General features: G+C 40.6%; 1 protein-coding gene across 4 annotated transcripts in view; it reads right to left on the reverse strand.

The window, feature by feature from the left end:
- The window catches only part of Cpsf6 (cleavage and polyadenylation specific factor 6), a 32,994-nt gene extending 22,413 nt beyond the window's left edge, over positions 1-10,581 (reverse strand). For all 4 annotated transcript variants that reach the window (XM_048418740.3, XM_048418739.3, XM_048418738.3 and 1 more), the window contains exons 1-2: positions 10,436-10,581; positions 1,626-1,835 (exon numbers count right to left, since the gene is read on the reverse strand). In XM_048418740.3, the coding sequence (XP_048274697.3) occupies positions 1,626-1,835; positions 10,436-10,495 (270 nt within the window). In that variant the 5' untranslated portion in view covers positions 10,496-10,581. The remainder of the gene's footprint in view (positions 1-1,625; positions 1,836-10,435) is intronic.
- Between the last annotated feature and the right edge of the window lie 7,707 nt (positions 10,582-18,288).

Genomic DNA, 18,288 nt, shown 5'->3' on the forward strand with positions numbered 1-18,288 from the left:
AACTGCAGTCTCATTGTTTCCAAGGTTGTAAGGATTGTTCAGACTGAATGACAAGAGACTCGGTTATTTTGTTTAAATAGAGAAAAGGAGTCAAAGCTTGAGAGATGCCTCATGGACCCTAGGTTCAACTCCCAACTCCCACATGATGGTTCACAACCATTAAAAACTCCAGTCCCAGGGAATATGATGCTCTCTTCTGGCCTCTGAGGGACTGCATGTCTGTGGTACACAAATACCTATACACATAAAATAAAATGAAAATAACACAAAAGCAATGTGAAGTAAAATATTTTTGAATAAAATGCTATAAATAGAACAAAAGGGTACCAAAATTTTGCTATAGCTTTTAAATTTTCAATATAAGAGCTGAGAAAAAAATTTTCATAGGACCACTTTAGTGATTATTTCAGATTTGATGTTAATAACATTAAGAGGGCTGGAGAGATGGCTCTGAGGAAGAGCACTTCTTACAAAAGTCCTAAGTGCAGGTCCCAGCAAACATATGGTGGTCACAACCCTCTATGAGATTTAGTACCCTCTTCTGGCATATAGGCATACATGCCAGAATACTGTATACATGATATTTTTTTAAATTAGTAGATATACTAGATATACAGTTCATGAAGCATTCAACCAAATAGTCTTAGTCTTATGAACAACACAATAAAAATATAAAGTATATCTAGGCACTAGGCACCTTAGCACTCAAGGGTAGAAGCAGAAGAGTTGACAGGAGTTCAAAGTCAGTCTGTACTACAATGAATATCAGGCTAGCCAAAGTTACATAACAAGATTCATCTCAAAAAACACCAGGCAAACACAAATATTACAAAATACATAACAGCTTCTACAGGTTAATTTCAAATTTAAGAACAAAAATGAAACTTAAATCTGTAATATGAATTAGAAAATGACTTTTTGAAAACTGTAGTGGCATTTTTTTATCCTATAATTTAGAATTCTTTTTTTGTTTGTTTTGTTTTGGAGAAAGGGTTTCTCTGTAGCTTTGGAATCTGTCCTGGAACTAGCTCTGTAGACCAGGCTGGTCTTAAACTCAGAGATCCGCCTGTTTCTGCCTCCCGAATGCTGGGATTATAGGCGCATGCCATCACCCACCCTAATTTCGAATTCTTAATTTGAGACCCCTTTCAAACATTTTTCTTACTGAAACTTGTAGGAATGCAAAAGAGTAAAGAAAAATGCAAACAAGGGCTGGAGAGATGACTCAGTGGTGCAGAATACTGACTGCTCTTCCAGAGGACCCAGAACAGCTAACAACTGTCTGTAACTCCAAGATCTGACACCCTCACACATACATAAATGCGGGTAAAATACCAATGCATTAATAATATAATAAATAATAAATAAAAAATAATAAATGAAATAAAAGTTAAAAAAAGGAAAATGCAAACTCCATTTGAGTATATACCTAAACCAAACTATAAAATTCAAAATTAGAGCAATGAGAATGTCTTTTTAAAAGAATTTGGTTTTGTCCTTCTCATCACATAGACACAAGAGAAAAACAAACACAGTAACATTTCTTTTTAAACTGGGGAAAAAAAAAAACATGGACTGCTAGAGCAGTTCAAAATGACTGCCAATAATCTGTTAACTTTACTTACCCATGTTAGATTTCCAATATATAATGCAATTCTCTTTCCAGTGTACGTATAGACAACGTTTGGTGCTGCTCCTTTCCCCACATCATCACCAACAGTCGGTGGAAGAGTATCCATGTAGTCCCGGTCTTCTGGGGCATCGCCATTATTTGCAGACGGAGAAATGACATCATCGTACAAATCTATCTGATCATGTCCACCATATTCCGCCTCCTAAAACACAGATACAATGTTCTAGATTATGACATCATAATACTAAGTAAATTTTAATACAAATTAATTCAATTTTCTTATTTTAAAAATCTGGTAAAAGACAGGAAAAGACCCAAAGATCTGGTATTAAATCTCTTCTCACTTTATTTAATATATATGTTCTTTAATGATGACTCTTACTCGAAAAATATTCTTAGAAGTAACAACACATTAATACAAACGGATGTTTCAAAAGATTATATGTCATAAGACTGTCACAAACAAAAACCAGAGGTACTACAAGTCTTCAATATGTGACCACAGGTGAAAACCCTAGTATTTTCTTTGGTAGTTAGATATTATTTACTCTAGGAAAGCAACTGTTTTATAAGCTAAGCCATAAAAATGGGGGGGGGAGAATGGGCACATACATGTTTGTGTCTTATTTAGTGAAACAAAAACATATAAGCAAAACTATTCAAACTAATATCTTGCAATAACTGTATTATTATTCTCAGTGGAAACAGAGCTTAACTTTTTTTTTTTTAAGCTTAACTGACTTAAAATCTAGTCAAGATCATCAGCAAGTAAAAAGCAATCCACACAGGATTTAGTAAAACTATGACACTGTCACAGCAGAATTAAAGCAATGCTAGGATGTCACTTACATGCCTAAGTGATATGCCAGAAAGAAGAGAAATTGATGTGAGAGAAAAAAAAAGGTAATTTAATTTGTAAATATTTGTCTTTTTAAGACTACGTAAGTATATCAGTATCAAAGTCCACGATCTTACCCTTCTAAGGAAAATTTGAGATAAATTAATTTAAGATATATAAGATATAACTAGTCATAATTCAAATTCTCCCATGTATACAATTCACTAAGAACTGTCATAAATGGCATACAAGAGTTTTTAGGGACTATAACACAATAATGACCAAGAAAAAAAACATTGTTAACACAATACACTATAGTAAATAAATCAGTAAAATACTATAGGCACCAAGTGTGGCTATTGTTCCATTATTCACTAAAAAGCCATAATAAGACTTGTATTTTCTTTTAGATAGCCTGCATTAATAATGAATTATCTACGCTTTTCAAAATTTATCAAGATGCCAGGCAGTGTTGGCAGACACCTTTAATCCCAGCAGTACTCAGGAGTACTCAGGAGGATCTCTGTAAATTCGAGGTCAGCCTGCTCTGTAAGAGTTAGTTTCAGAACATTTACACAGAGAAACCCTGTGAAAGAGAGAAAGAGAGAGGAGGGAAGGGAGGCCAGGAGGGAGGGAGAGAGAGGGGAAAGAGGGAAGAAAGGGGGGGAAGGAGGGAATGAAGGGAGGGAGGGAGGGAGAGAGAGAGAGAGAGAAGAGGGAGAAGAGATTTAAAAAAAAAATCAAGATATTACATACCAACTTTACTAATTAGGAGGCAGGATTGTCTGCCGACTTACAAGACCTAGGATACCGAGGCAAATAAAAGAACAAAAAAAAGTCACCTTCAGCAGAAGGCAGAAACCAAGATCACAAGTTACTGAATAGTGCCGTTGATTTTAATGAACAATGCCAAAATAATAGCTAATAATAGTTAACAAAGCACACACAGACTGTACTGACAGTAAAAAGAAAAAAAAAATCACAAAAAGGAGGGTAAGCTGGTGGCTGAAACTTCTGATAATGTGCCTGTAACAGTGGCTTCCATTCACCTGAGACATTAAAAAGCTTCCCACAAAGGGTAGTGAGCATTTTCAACTCTCTGGCAATCCAGTTCTGTGCACCAAGTAAAATTATTATAATTATCCAAAAGGAGCTATGTTTCCATCCTCAACATAAACTAACCACAGATACAGTTGGAGGAAGAGTAAAAAAGAATGCAAAGTTACTGAACACAAAACTAAAAGTATTTACGCTTCTTCTTTCACTTGTAGGAAAAGATTAAGATATTATATAATTTTTCATTAATTTTAAATGTATGAAAATATTTACTTAAGTAGATAATCATTTGCAGGCAGTAATTGAAGCTATACTAACTGATAGTGTATTACAATCATGGTTTTCTTACGTCCATGACTTCCTATGGTGACACTAACCGTATTTTCCATATTCATATTATTCTACCAGTATTTAGGATCAGCCCAGCCATTTTGTCTGGTAGTTGGACTGTTTCCAATCCAACTTGAAATGATGCTAATTGAGACCATGGTCCTGGGGTTTGATCTCCATGTGGACTAGTTAGCTTCACTGTGCTCCAAGCCTGTATTCTTAACCCCAAAGGTATTGGACTTGGCGAAAAAAAAAAAAATTAATGAATCTGAATACATATATTGCCATTGCTAACAAAACAATTCAAATAATACTCATTTTCTAAAGCTACTTTTTAAGCTATATTTTAAGTACTGTTCTGGATTTTAACTATTTATACTTCAAGTGAAAATGAGCATGTTCTGAAGTTATACAAAATGCCTACCACAGGTTATATATATATATATATATATGAACTCTGGCCAGGGAGTGGTGAAACAAGCCTTTAATCTCATCACAGGGGAGGCAGAGGCAAACAGACTGGTCTACAGAATGAGTTCCATCCAGGACAGCCAGGGCTGTTTGACAGAGAACTGTCTTGGAAAAAGAAAACAAAAAAAAAACAAACAAAAACAAAAAAAAATGAACTCTGAAACCTAAACAAACTAAAACTTTTCTAATTTGTCAAAGAAAGCCAACATCAAGTTCTGCTTTGAGAAGTCTTTTTCAAATACATTTCAATGGCACTCAAAAATGTAAAATTTAACATATTCTAATCATTTCAGATTCCAAAAACATTTCTAGGACCTAATCATCAATAAAGTTGCATCTCTAACTTCTAGCGAAAGAACAGCTCTTAAGCAGGGAATACTGTCACATGCCTTTAATCCCAGCACTAGAAGGCAGAGAGAGGCAGGTAGCTAGCTATCTATATGCTGAGTTTAGGGCTACAATTTAATGGTTTCCAGAACATAGTGAGAGACCCCACTCAAAAAAAAAAAAAAAAAAAAAAAAAAAACAACAAGAACAAGAACAAGAACAAACAAAAGAACAACTCTTAGGGTTTGTGAAAAGAGTAACAAAGTAATTTTTTTTCAAATTCTACTATTCCAAATCACTATAATCATTCTAATGGCACGCAAGGTATCAAAACCCTGTAAAGGTTATACTGCTTTGCTAGCAGTTGGAAAGCTGGAGCAGAAGACTGTCATAAATTTGAGGTCGGTCTGGGACACAGGCAAGTCCTTGCCTCAAATAAATAAATAAATAAATAAATAAATAAATAGCAAGAGGGGGAGGGAGGGAAGGAGGGAGGGAGGGAGGAATCCTCTCAAGATTTTACACAATAGCACTGTTTTCTTCCTACAAGATACACAAAAATATTACCTAGTCAGAGAACACACTTAAAAAGTATGATGGATAGAAAAAAGACTAACCTGGCACTCATTTTCTTAGGCAATGATTTAATCTCTTTCATTAGTACTACCTCCCTTCAAGTTTTTTCGACAATTTTCCCCTTACATTTTCAATACCACAGATAAGTTATATATAATATGTAATATATACCATTACTGGGATTATCCTATCAGCCCAATACTGTTTTGGTGTTCCTAGAATCACAGTTAATACATTTGTGCACTGTTGGATACTACCTGTAAAGGACAGTACCTATTTCAAAATACCCCTATATTTAAAAGAGTATTAACAGTCATTCCATTTAAAGAACTATAAGGGGGGGGGGGGGGGAGTTATACTCTGCATTACAAAATGTGTTCAATGCCATGTAAGAGAAAAATTAGCACAAAAATCCAGTAGCAAGAGACTGGTTCCAACATATGCCCAACCCACTCAAGAATACCAAAACCTGAAGATGTTAAAGTCTCTTATATAAAGTGGTGCAGTATTTACATATAAACTATAGATCCCTATAGCGATTATTTCATTTGTATTCTAATAAAGCTTGCCTGAAGTTCCCAGAGTAAAACAGCCACACTGATCAATCTTACAGACCAGGCAATGGTGATACACACCTTTAATTCCAGTAGCCACACTAGTTTGCCATAGAAACCAAGCGTTGGTGGCACTCGCCTATAATTGCAGTACTTGGGAGGCAGAGGCAGGTAAATCTCTCTGAGTTCCAGGCCAGCCTGGTCTACAAGAGCTAGTTCCAGGACAGGCTCCAAAGCTACAGAGAAACCCTGTCTTGAAAACCCAAAAAGAAAAAGCATTATACTATATTGGTTTCGGGAATAATGGTGAGAAGTCTGTACATATGTAGTACATGTGCAATGTCACCCAGCCAATATTTAGATCCCAGTTGAATTCTTGGATGTAGAAAATGCGAATTCTTGGAGCTGGAGAGATGGGCAGGGGTTAAGAGGGCTGTTTTTCCAGAGATCCTGAGTTCAATTCCCAGCAACCAACCACATGGTGACTCACAACTATCTATAATGAGATCTGGAACCCTCTTTTGACCTGCAGGCATATGTGCAGGCAGAAAATTGTATACATGATAAATAAATAAATCTTCTAAAAAAGCGGATTCTTTTTTCCAGAAAACATTACTTTTCTGAATATGCTACGTATATTAATGTTATAATTTCTATTAAATGTTAAATTAGATCTTAACCACTGTGCCATCTCTCCAGCACTATTGATTTATCTTTCAACTATTTTCATTAAGCATACCAAAATAAGGTTCCACAGGATAACAGTTGCTTTGCCATAAATACATAATAAGTATAAATTTAAAAGGATTCAAAAAATTTGACAAGAGGACATCTAAATCCTTAATTCCAAACTGACTGTACCCCAGGCATTATTTCCATTTACTTTTAAAGTGAGCAGACTAAGTCAGTTTGCTGTCAATAACCCATAGCCTGACAGAGCAGACACTCAAAGTCTACATTAGCAGCTTTTTGACCCCTAGGTAAACAAAACACAAACAAAATTATTTGGAATGTAGAATAACTTGAGCATACCCAATTAATTTTTTTTTAAAGCCCTAAACGTTTTTGAGCACTGAGCAACTATTCTCCATTTGGTCACATCCAAAAACTTTTAAGATCTAAGCTGATCGTGTGTTTCTGTGTCTGGAAATCTTCATTCTCCATTCTTAAAATCACCTAATATAGAAAGTAAATTCATTTAGTCCCATCCCACACCAAATTAAAGTTTTTAATACTCAATGTCTCATACTATCTGCAATATTGTACTTTACCAAAATGCAAAACTGCCTATTTTAAATAGTAAACGAAAATGAAGACTAGACTAGTGACTACACAGAATTTCAGAGAATAAAAGTACAATTAAAACTGCAGCTCATAATAGAGAACAAAAGATGTGTTTCGAGGCTGAAGAGGTGGCCCTCTGGTTAGAGCACAGGATGCTCTTCCAAAGGATCCAGGTTTAATTCCTAGCACCCACGTGGCTGCTCACAACTCTCCATAAATCCAATTCCAGAGAATCTGACTCCCTCTTTTGGCCTCCTTGGGTACCAGGTGCCCACACAGTGTGTTCACAGACATATAATGCAGGCAAAACACCCATACACATTTAAAAAAGGAAAGAAGGGAGGAAAAGAGGGAAGGAGGGAGGGAGGGAGGGAGGGAAGGAAAAAAAGGTTTAAAAAAGAAAAACCTAACATTTATAGATATTTAGAAACCAAAATAACTAAAAATTGCTAATGATTAGCTCTGAAAAATATTTGCTGACTACAATCAAATAAACGTATTAGTTACTATAGTAGCTAGTAGAAATAAGGTTACCACAGATAATAAGAGAACAGATTCATAGGAACATAGCACAGGAGTAAAGTGCCTAGCATGAGGGAAGGGGAAAAGGAACAACTGAGTCTGATGGGTTGTGATCCCAGCACTGGGGAAGCTGAGGCAGCAGGTGCACCACAAATTAAAAAGTCAGTCTGGAATAAACAGTAAGTTCTGGGACAACCTGAGCTACAGGACAGAAAGAAAAACAAGCAAAAGAGAGATTAAGTCAATAAATTTTGTTGCTTCTAATTCTGGAAGGATCTAATAAAAACACTTCAATGATAGTAACATTTATAGAAAACATGACAAATCTCAAAGTAACTGGCAATCTTTTTGTGACTACTTTTTTGGCTCAGGAATTCAGAGCAAGCAAACCACATAAGCCAATTATATGCAAACAGCAACAAGTAATGCCCCTGGAGGATACACACATACCTCAGTGGTAGAGCACTTACCTAGATGTGCAAGGTCCTGGGATCAGTCCCCAGAGCTGCAAACCAAAGGTTTTGGGAAAAGCCTCTACTTTATCTCCCAATTAATCTACTTAAGCCTACAAAGACTTTACTTGTATAATTACATAACAGTGTATCAATACAATGCTCAAGTACAAGTCAATGAAAAGCTACATTTATAAAAAGCAGGCCTACAAAGTAGTTCCTCAATGGAGTCCAAAAAATCTAATCTCTTCTTGACCTCTTGCTAGTACTAGTTAATGCAGAGATAAAGAAGCCATCAAGCAGTTATCTGCATAAGTATACTGTCCCTCCCAAATAAAGTATTTTTTTTTGTAGACCAGGCTGGCCTCGAACTCACAGATCGCCTGTGCTCTACCCACTGAACCACCTCTCCAGGCCCTAAACACATCTATTATAAGCTGCAGATTTAATTGTACTTTGTATTCTCTGAAATTGTGTATAGACAGGTCTCGTTTTCCACTGACTATTTAATACAGGCATAATTTTATAAAGGTTGTTTTGCATCTTGGTAAAGCACAATTTTGGGTGCTGGGATTTAAGGCTTCACTACTAGTGAAGAAAGCTTAATCTCTAAAACTGTATCCCAATTCGTCCTTACTGTGAGCACAAAAACAAAGCAATATGTTCTCTTACTGAAAAAGCTAATGAAGACTGTCTCAAACTTTTTTCCCCCTTTAGCAGCAGTTATGACAGTATTCCAGATAGATATGCTACGTGTCTTGGTAGATCAAAGGGAAAAGATTCCGAGGTCTTAGTCTACTGACCTTAATTAAAAGCACTAGAAACTGCGTAGCATTCAAAGAAAATTTCTAAGTCATGATTGACACAACTCAAGAACAAGAAAAAAGATTTTCACACTTAACGTTTTATTGCAACTGTTAATTACATTTAAAATTACCTAGTTTCTAAGTCAGTAGTTGGAACTTAAATCCTATCAAAATTTGCTTTTCTAATATTAAAACAAAAGCTACAATGTCATTTTTTGAAAAACAAAGCATAAGGGTTTAAGAGTTTCCATTTTTTTTAAATCTTGCATACCTAGTCATAAATACGATTAGTAGAAGGTAACACCATACTAACGGCATCTTATTAAGCTTCTCATCCGAATCTGGAAATTTTTAATATAGAATTATTTTTTAAAAAACGGGAAAAAATTTAAAAACACACACAGCTTTTAGTAGCACTATTGTTGGGTGCAACGTAGGAAAAAAAACACATATAAATGAAATTCAATTAAAAAAATGGAAGAGGGGAGAGTAAAAGGCTACACGTTACTGACTTTGGTGGCCAGAGTTCTCCATAGGATATTCATCACCAGACACCACAGCTAGTTCCAGGCTACCGTAGCCGGTGAGACCGGAAAACCTTGCACGTCTCACTTTCTCCAGCCTTTCAAAAGAGCCCCACGGGGCAAACACTTCACTTTAAAAATACAGTCACATTCACAACGACTTGTAAGCAACCACACACTGAGAATTTCGGGTAGACGTTCTCCGTTTCGGTCTCTCGGATGTTAGCGAGGGACCACCATCTTTTTTTGTTCTATCCAACCACCGCGCATCCAAGTCTTTGGCGCAAGCCATTAATCTTCCCGGATTATTCTTCACAAAGGCCAAGGACTGGGCCTCAAAGGCACCGCAAGCTCTCGATGGCCAAAGCGAGTCAACGCATCTAAAATGAGCTCAGTGCAAAAGTCAGATGACTTGTTGCAGACCTAAGCCACCTAGCCCACCGCGCCGGGGAGCGGGACCCCGGGCACCACACCGAAACCTGTCGCCAACGCGAGCAAGGGAGCCCAGGAGACCCGGCGCGCGGGATACAAAAGGCTGTGAATGCGGCCTTCCATGAGGGCGACCGTGCGCGGACAAGAAGACACAAAATGGAGCGACGGGAGGAATCGGAACCCGAGCAGCAGGGCCGGGATGGAGGAGGCGGCGGACGGGCGCGCGCCCGGCCAGCAGGGCTTCGCCCCCCCCCCATCAGGAGGGCGGCGGGGGAGGGGGCGCGGCGGCCCTGTTCTCCCCGCCCCGCACACGCGGCCTAGCTCGGCGGGAAGCGCCCGCCACCGTAGCCAACAATGGGACGTGAGCCCGCCTTGAGGAAGGGACGAGCGAGCGGGCGGGCGGCAGCGGCGGCTGCACAGCGGCCCGGCCCCGCGCTCCACCGCCCGCAGAAACGACGCGCGAGAACAAGGGGTGAGGGGGACGCCGCACACACAGCGGCGCGGCCCAGAGGCTCCAGGCTCACGGTCTGCAGCCGAGCCCGGCTCGCGGCCCGCGGTGACCCCGATAAGCGTCCAGGCCGCCGCACCGTCCGCGTCGGCTGCGGAGCCCAGACCCAGACCCTCACCTACCTGGTTAAACTCTTCGCCCACATCCGCGTAAATGTCTATGTGGTCCACACCGTCCGCCATCTTCCCTCGGCCTTGGGCGCCGCCGCCGCCGCCGCCGCCTCCTGCAGGTCGGCCCGCCTAGGCAGCAGCAGCGGATCTGGCGGAGAGGGGCGGGGCGCCATACGTCACTTCCGAGGGGCGGAGACGAGGACGCAGCGGCCCAGTAGAGGCAGAATGGGGACCCGGAGAGGACACTGCGGCTCCGAGGGCGCTAACTAGTTCTTTTGTGTGCCGGGTTAAGCGGCAGGTTGGCGGGGAGGCACAGGAAATTAACATCCCTCATGCCCGGGGAACCCGCTGGTTTCCGGAGACGATCTTTTCCAACTGTTTCCTACACTTTCTTTTTTAAAATATTTTATGTTTTCAGTTTTCCCTTTTTTTCTTTTTTTTTTCTTTTTGCTTCCAGACGTGGGAGTTATGTGTGCACAATTAAAAACAAAATGTGATGTCCAGGGCAATGTCTTATTTCTGCTTCTTCAGACAACCGAATTTTGTGGTGGCCTTGAGTTATTTGTATATTTCATGCTTGCTTCCCTCATATTTATGTAGTTGTAAGCATCTTTTCGCTTCTTCCCTCGTCCTCCTTCCTCTCCCAGTGCGCTTGCTTTCTTTCCTCTTTATGACTGCAGGACGTTTTCTCAGGCAAGTCTTCCAAGGCTTCTAACTTAATTTTAGAGGTCATACAACCAAGTAAACATATCTTAAATCTAGGCATTCCTGGATTCAGAATGCTGAACTAGAAGGGAGATTAATAAGGTGTCCTTGGGTCCAAACATCCCATTTTACAGATAGAGAACTAAGGTTGCCTCATAAAGGTTCATGCCCTTTGACACCAGTATGTGATTCAGATCCATTTCCAAGGGACCAACCCATTTCTTTCCTTCCCATTGAAATACTCACCAGGCCTAGTGATGTGATGTCTGTCCCTCAGCAGGTAAAGAGCCTGGCTGTGAAACCAGATAAATTCAGTCCCTAGCTCTCCGAGAAAAGAGAAAACCGACTCCAGTTTAGTCCTCCATGTAACACCTCTGGCTACCATCACCTCAACCCCCAGCCCTTCCGACAAATAAATAAATATTACTTATTTATTAAAAAGGGAAGGCACCAGATGCAGATTGGTCTGAAATCATCAATAAACCAAGTAACATCTGTTCTTGTTATGGCTGTTAAAGCTTGGTTGCTGCTGGGCGGTGGGGGCACATGCCCTTAATACCTGCATTTAGGAGGCATAGGCAGGTGGATCTTGTGAGTTTGAAACCAGCCTGCTCTACAAAGTGAGTTCCAGGACAGTCAGGGCCACACAGAGAAACGCTCAAAAAAAAAAAAAAAAAAAAAAGACTGAGGATTTTTCAAATGTAACTTCAGAGTACTTTCTTACTTGACAATTTTCAAATTTTGAAAGACTAGTGTAAACTAGAAAGAAAAAAATAACTAGCTCTTATAGGTTTACTCATTTGCTTATTTTGGGTGTGCACGTGTTTGTGGATAGATCCATTCCATGGCTCATGTATAAAAGACAGCTTGGGAACAGTGGTGATGCACGCCCCTTTAATTCCAGCACTCGGGAGATAGAGGTAGGCGAATCTCTGTGAGTTTAAGGCCAGCCTGGTCTACAAGACCTAGATCCAGGACAGGCTCCAAAGCTACAAAGAGACCCTGTCTCGAAAAACAAAAAATAAAAAAGAAAAAAGAAGACTGCTTTGGGTGTCATTTCTCTCCTTTCACTGGATGGATCCTTGGAATCAAACTTAGGTAAATGCTGCCAACAGGTGGCTTTACCTACTGAGCCATCTCATGGTCCCCTAGCACTTATTTAGCATCTTCTACATAGCAGCCTTTTTATTAGACATTTAACGGTCACTATGTCTGTAGATGAAAAATTGGATGGAGACTTGGAATTTTGTCATGGCTCAATGCTGAGTAGCCAGATAACCCTTAGACAAGTCTTTGATCTCAAATTTTGTTTTTTGTTTGTTTTATTTTGGGGAACAGGGTTTCTGTGTAGCCTTGGTTGTCCTGGAACTCCTTCTGTAAACCAGATAGGCCTCAAACTCAGAGATCTGAGAGATTCTGCCTCCCAAATGTTGGGATTAAAGGAGTATGACACCATGCTCAACTCTCATCATAATTTCTTGATGGAAGTTCTAAAATCTTTTTGTCTCAAGTCTGCAAGAACAGAAAGTCCAAATGTCTTTAGAAGAAGTTCAACAATAGCCAGTTGCATGCTGCACACAAAATTGCCTTTTATCTCCCTATGCTAGTCTCTTCTTGTTACTGTAGCAATTTAGTAACAATGTCGGGGACCTGAAACAACACAGATAATCCAACAGTTCTAGAGGTCAGAGGTCCAATATAAGTTTTACAAAGCTCTTCCAATTACCTTTTCTGTTGCTGTAATAAACACTCTGACCAAAAGCCATTCAGGGAACCAAAGGTATTGGTGTTCTTTAGTGTAACAGATAGATAGATAGATAGATAGATAGATAGATAGATAGATAGATAGATAGATTTCTTCAGCTCTATGTTTTTCTCTGCTCCCCTCCCCACCTCTCCCATACCCCGTTCAACCTTCCTCCAAGGTCCCCATGGTTCCAATTTACTTAGGAAATTTTGTTGTTTTTTTTTTATATTTCTCATGTAGATTAGATCTATGTAAGTCTCTCTTAGTGTCTGCATTGTTGTCCAAGTTCTCTGAGATTGCCGTTTGTAGACTGGCTTTCTTTGCTTTATGTTTACAAACCACCTATGAGTGAGTACATGTGATAATTGTCTTTCTGTGTCTGGGTTACCTCGCTCAAAATAATGTTTTCTAACTCCATCCATTTTCCTGCAAAATTCAAGATGTCATTTTTTTTATGCTGTGTAGTACTCCATTGTGTAAATGTGCCACATTTTCCTTATCCATTCTTCAATCGAGGGGCATTTGGGTTGTTTCCAGGTTCTGGCTATGACAAACAAAGTTGCTATGAACATAGTTGAACACATGTCCTTGTGACACGATTGAGATTCCTTTGGATATATACCCAAAAGTGGTATTACTGAATCAAGAGGAAGGTTGTTTCCTAATTTTCTAAGAAATCACCACACTGATATCCAAAGGGGCTGCATTCCCACCATCAATACAGAAGTGTTCCCTTTTCCTTACAACCTCTCCAGCGTAAGTTGTCATCAGTGTTTTTGATCTTGGCCATTCTTACAGGTGTAAGATGGAATCTCAGAGTTGTTTTGATTTGCATTTCTCTGCTGACTAAGGATGTTGAGCAATTTTTAAGTGTCTTTCAGCCATTTTTGATTTCTATGTTGAGAGTTCTCTGTTTAGGTCTGTACTCCATTTTTTTTTATTAGATTATGTGTTCTTTTGGTGATCAATTTCTTGAGTTCTTTGTATATTTTGGAGATGAGTCCTCTATCTGATGGGGGGGGGCGGGTAGTGAAGATTTTTTTCCCGTTCTGTAGGCTGTCGTTTTGTCTTGTTGACCATGTTCTTTGCTTTACAGAAGCTTTTCAGTTTCAGGAGGTCCCACTTATTAATTGTTTCTCTCAGTGTCTGTGCTGCTGGGGTTATATTTAGGAAGTGGTTCACTGTGCCAATGCATTCAAGTGTACTTCCCACTTTCTCTTCTATGAGGTTCAGTGTGGCTGGCTTTATGTTGAGGTCTTTGATCCATTTAGACTTGAATTTTGTTCATGATGATAGATATGGGTCTATTTTCATTCTTCATGATGATATTCAGTTGTGCCAGCAATATGAAGAGTTTTTTAATAATTAAATATTTAAATATCATATTTCCCAGATCTCTGAGCAGTTAAGGGTTGTTTATTAGATATAACTACAGTATAAAATCTGACTGGAGATCTGGGTTCAAGCTTGACTGTACTGACTCAATTTAACAGGTAAAAAGACAGAAAGAAGAAAAACTGCTTACAATAAAAGGCTAATGGCAGAACTGACAATAGTAGAGAAAAGTTTGATTTAGTTTAAATCAGGGTTGGAGTAAAATATATAGTATTTTATGTAAGAGACTTATTGCTTTCAAGTCTGGAATGAGATACAATGAACAGTTATAACATTTAACAGTAAACATAGGTATATTTAAATTATATGTATGCACACTGGCTCTTCCACTCCAGCTCCTCTCCAAAGATTGGGATCCTGAACCAGGTTTTTTCCTACTACCACCACCGGCTTCTATTGGTAAGTTTCCCCCATTCTGCTATGATTGCTTCCCTCAGCTTAAATTGTGTTTGGAATGGCCTGGGGCCAATCCACCTGAGACTGAGGGTCCAGGGTCCCTCAGATCCTTTTTTCTCTTTTTTTTTTTCATTTCTTTTCTTTCCTTTTTTCCCCCTCGCCTTAAAAGGCCGCTCAGAGTGGCCTCTGTCCTCTCTGGCTTCTGAGTCACCCCGACCAGATCCAGCCAGGCCATAGCACCTCACCCGGAGGCAGGGGACGTCTGGCTCATGGGTCCTGGGTGTTTGTGTTGATTTGCACCCCACCTATACGGGGAGATGTTCCCGTTATAGGGCTTGGGTGTCGCTGTTTCGTGGGTTTTCACAGTTTCAGTTGTGAATAGCAACCATCCATGTCTGTCCCCCCGCTTTTTTCAATTCCAGCTGTAGCAATGTCCGGCTTTTTTAATCCCAGCCTTTTGCTCCCCACTGTGGCTTGTGGCATGGTGCAGTTTCTTCAATCCCAGCCTTTTGTTCCCCAACGTGGCTTGTGGCATGGAGACTTGAGGCTCAGCGACAGGGTGGAACATGCTTCTAGGTCTCTCTTATTATTAAGCTTAAAATCCCTGCAACTCAAAATTTGTGGCTTTTCCATCTCTTATTGAGCTTAAAACCCCTACAGCTCAAAAATTATGGTTTTTTTTCATACAACATGTGACTGCTGCCATTTTGACTGAGGTCAAGTGACTTCACCACCATCTTAACTGAGTGGCTTTTCAATACAACATGTGACTGCCGCCATTTTGATTGGGGTCAGGTGACTTTGTCACCATCTTGGCTGAGGGCCAGGCCAGGTGTCCAAGTTCCTCCATCTTTACTGAGGTATTACTTGTCTGGTTCCCCAGTGTTAACTTTATTGCATGGGTGACCTTACCGCCATCTTAACTGAGAGCCAGATCAGGTTGCTTTCCTCTATCAGAATCGTGTTTGGACTGATCCTGGAGGTCGGTCTGCCCGCGCGTTAGCACTGCACACTTTCTGTGCAGTGCATTCGATTGGGGACCTGGGGTTCCTCAGCTTCTTTATCTTTTTTTCATTTCTTCTCTTTCCTTCTTCTCTTCTCCTGTCATCATAAATGCCGCTCGGAGCAGCCAATTTGCATTCCCCCTATTTCCTGGAAGATGTTCTGATATAGGCCTTGGATGCCACTGTTTTCACGGGTTTTCACTATTTTGGCTCTGGATAGCAACCAGCTTTTAAAATTCCAGCTGGCCTTTCGATTCCAGCCGTGGCATGGTACGGTTTTTTCAGTTCCATGCAGTTTATGGTATGGCATGGCAACTCAGCAACAGAGCAGATCACGCCTTTAGGTCCCTCTCATTAAGCTTAAAATCCGTACAGCTCAAAAATTGTAACTTTTTTCACACAACATGTGGCTGTGGCCACTTTTACTGGGGTCAGGTGACTTTATCACCATCTTTACTGAGGGCCAGGTCAGGTGACCAAATTCCGCCATCTTTACTGAGGTATTACCTGCCGGGTTCCCCAGTGGTAACTTTATACCCTGCCTTGTCCCCTGGTTTTCACCAAAATCCTCTCGTTAACTCTGTTATATATAATAATTGTTCATTACATCTCATTTCAGACTACAAAATCATAAGTCTCATATTTTAAACTGGTTTGTACTTTTAAGTCTCTTACAAAAATGCCTTATAGTTAATATTAAGCTGTTCTCTACTATTGTCAATTCTGTCATTAACTTTATATTACAAACAGTTTTTTTCTTCCTTCTGCCTTTTTACGAGTGTAAATCTTACCTGTTAAGAGCCAGTACAGTCAAGTTCAGACCCAACCTTCCAGACAGATTCTATACTGCAGCTATACCTAATATAAACAGCCCTCAACTGCTCAGAGATCTGGGGAATGTGATATTTAATTATTAAAAAAAACTTTTCATAACAAAAAGAGACAGGTTGGCTCCTAGCAGCAGCACTCTGTTTCCTCCAAGGAGACAGAAGACAAATGGGTACAGAACAATGACCATCTGCAGTTGCAGAACAGCATTCATCTACAGTTCGCTTCGACTGCCGAGCGTTGACCTTGGGGCAAAACTACCTTTCACCTAAACTGAAGACCCCCAGATATGGACAAAATCACTGGAATCGACAGCCTAGCTGCTCAGGTCAAGGTAGGCCTGTCTTCCTACAGATTTCTTAGCCCACAGGGTCTTCTGGAGCCTGACAGGCCCTGCACTAAACAGCAAAGGTCGAGTGCAACCTTCAGCGACCATGGAGGACCCTGAGGAATAGCTCTGGGTGCCAACCAAGTAAGTCCTCTGTCACTTTTTAATCAGTAACTCAAGTAAAATCTTATCGTTCTCAAAGATCTCTGATACAGTTTGATAGCTGAGAGGTTTTGCCAGGTTACCTCACCAAATAAAAAATACTTTTCATTGTACAAAAATATGTCACAGTCATTATACAATGTACGTGTCTAAAACTTCTGTTTTTACAAACCCAAGGAGTTCTTGTGAGTTCCAGGGAGCCAAATTAAAGAACCCACCTTAAACAGGTCAGATATATCCCCCTCAATTCCCTGGTCCTAAAAATTTTTTTTCCTTAATTTAACTTTGTCCTCTGTTCTGCCAATACCTTAACCAGGTATAAGAGATACCAGACATTTCCAAGCCACAAACACTGGACAGGAGCAAAGAGACCAGCTATGCCAGGATGTGGCTAGCACCCAGCCTTCTGAGGTCCCCCCCAAAGGTGACGCCCACAAATAAGCAGGAAGTAGTCTTGAGAATCTGCCACCCCAATTCCTTTGACCTGTGGTGCCTAACCACCTGATTTTTATTATAAAAAAGAGATGTGAATGTAATGGTTTTCTGTCTCTTTAAGAGACAAGCCACGCCCACTCCCTCACCCATCTGCTGATGTTGGCTGATCTTCAGCTTCCAGCATGAGCTCATTCTCTTTTTCCATCTTCCTCTCAGAGAGGCAGCTTCACTTCTGCCTCTCTCCCCACTTCTCTGCTTTCCCCCTTCTCTGTCTCTTTCTCCTCCTCCTCTTTCTCTCTCTCTCTCTCTCTGTCTCTCTCTCTGCCCCCTCTCCCTTCCCCCTCCATAACCCCCTGAATAAATATTCAACCTCACTCTGCATGTCGTGTCTATCCATGTCTCTGTCTCCTACCCGCCCGCCAAGTGTCTCCCTGCCTGGGACCAGCCACTGCTCAGGGACCAGCAGCCTTCTCTGCCTGGGACTGGCTGCTCCCAGGGCCCGCCGCCTGCCGCCACATGGCCTGCCACCACCACTCGGGCCACCACTCTGGGACTGGCAGCCGTCTCTGCCTGGGACTGGCTGCTCCCAGTGCCCGCTGTCTGCAGCCACATGGCCCACTACCACCATTTGGGACCTACAGCATTTCTGCTGCCTACTGCCGCTAGGAATCTTGAAGCATTTTTAAAAAATTGTAAAACACACAACACACATACACACAGTGAACAAGAATTGGATGAAGTGTATGCTTTTGGTGGGCCCTACAAAAGGCTTGTCACAGCACAAAACACACACGCAACAGAGTCAGCACTAGGAAACCAGGCAGGGAATACCTCAATAAAGATAGCAGAACTTGGTCACCTGACC

This window comes from Myodes glareolus, chromosome 26 (genome assembly GCF_982192425.1).
Source record: "Myodes glareolus chromosome 26, mMyoGla1.1, whole genome shotgun sequence".
Taxonomy (NCBI): Eukaryota; Metazoa; Chordata; class Mammalia; order Rodentia; family Cricetidae; genus Myodes; species Myodes glareolus.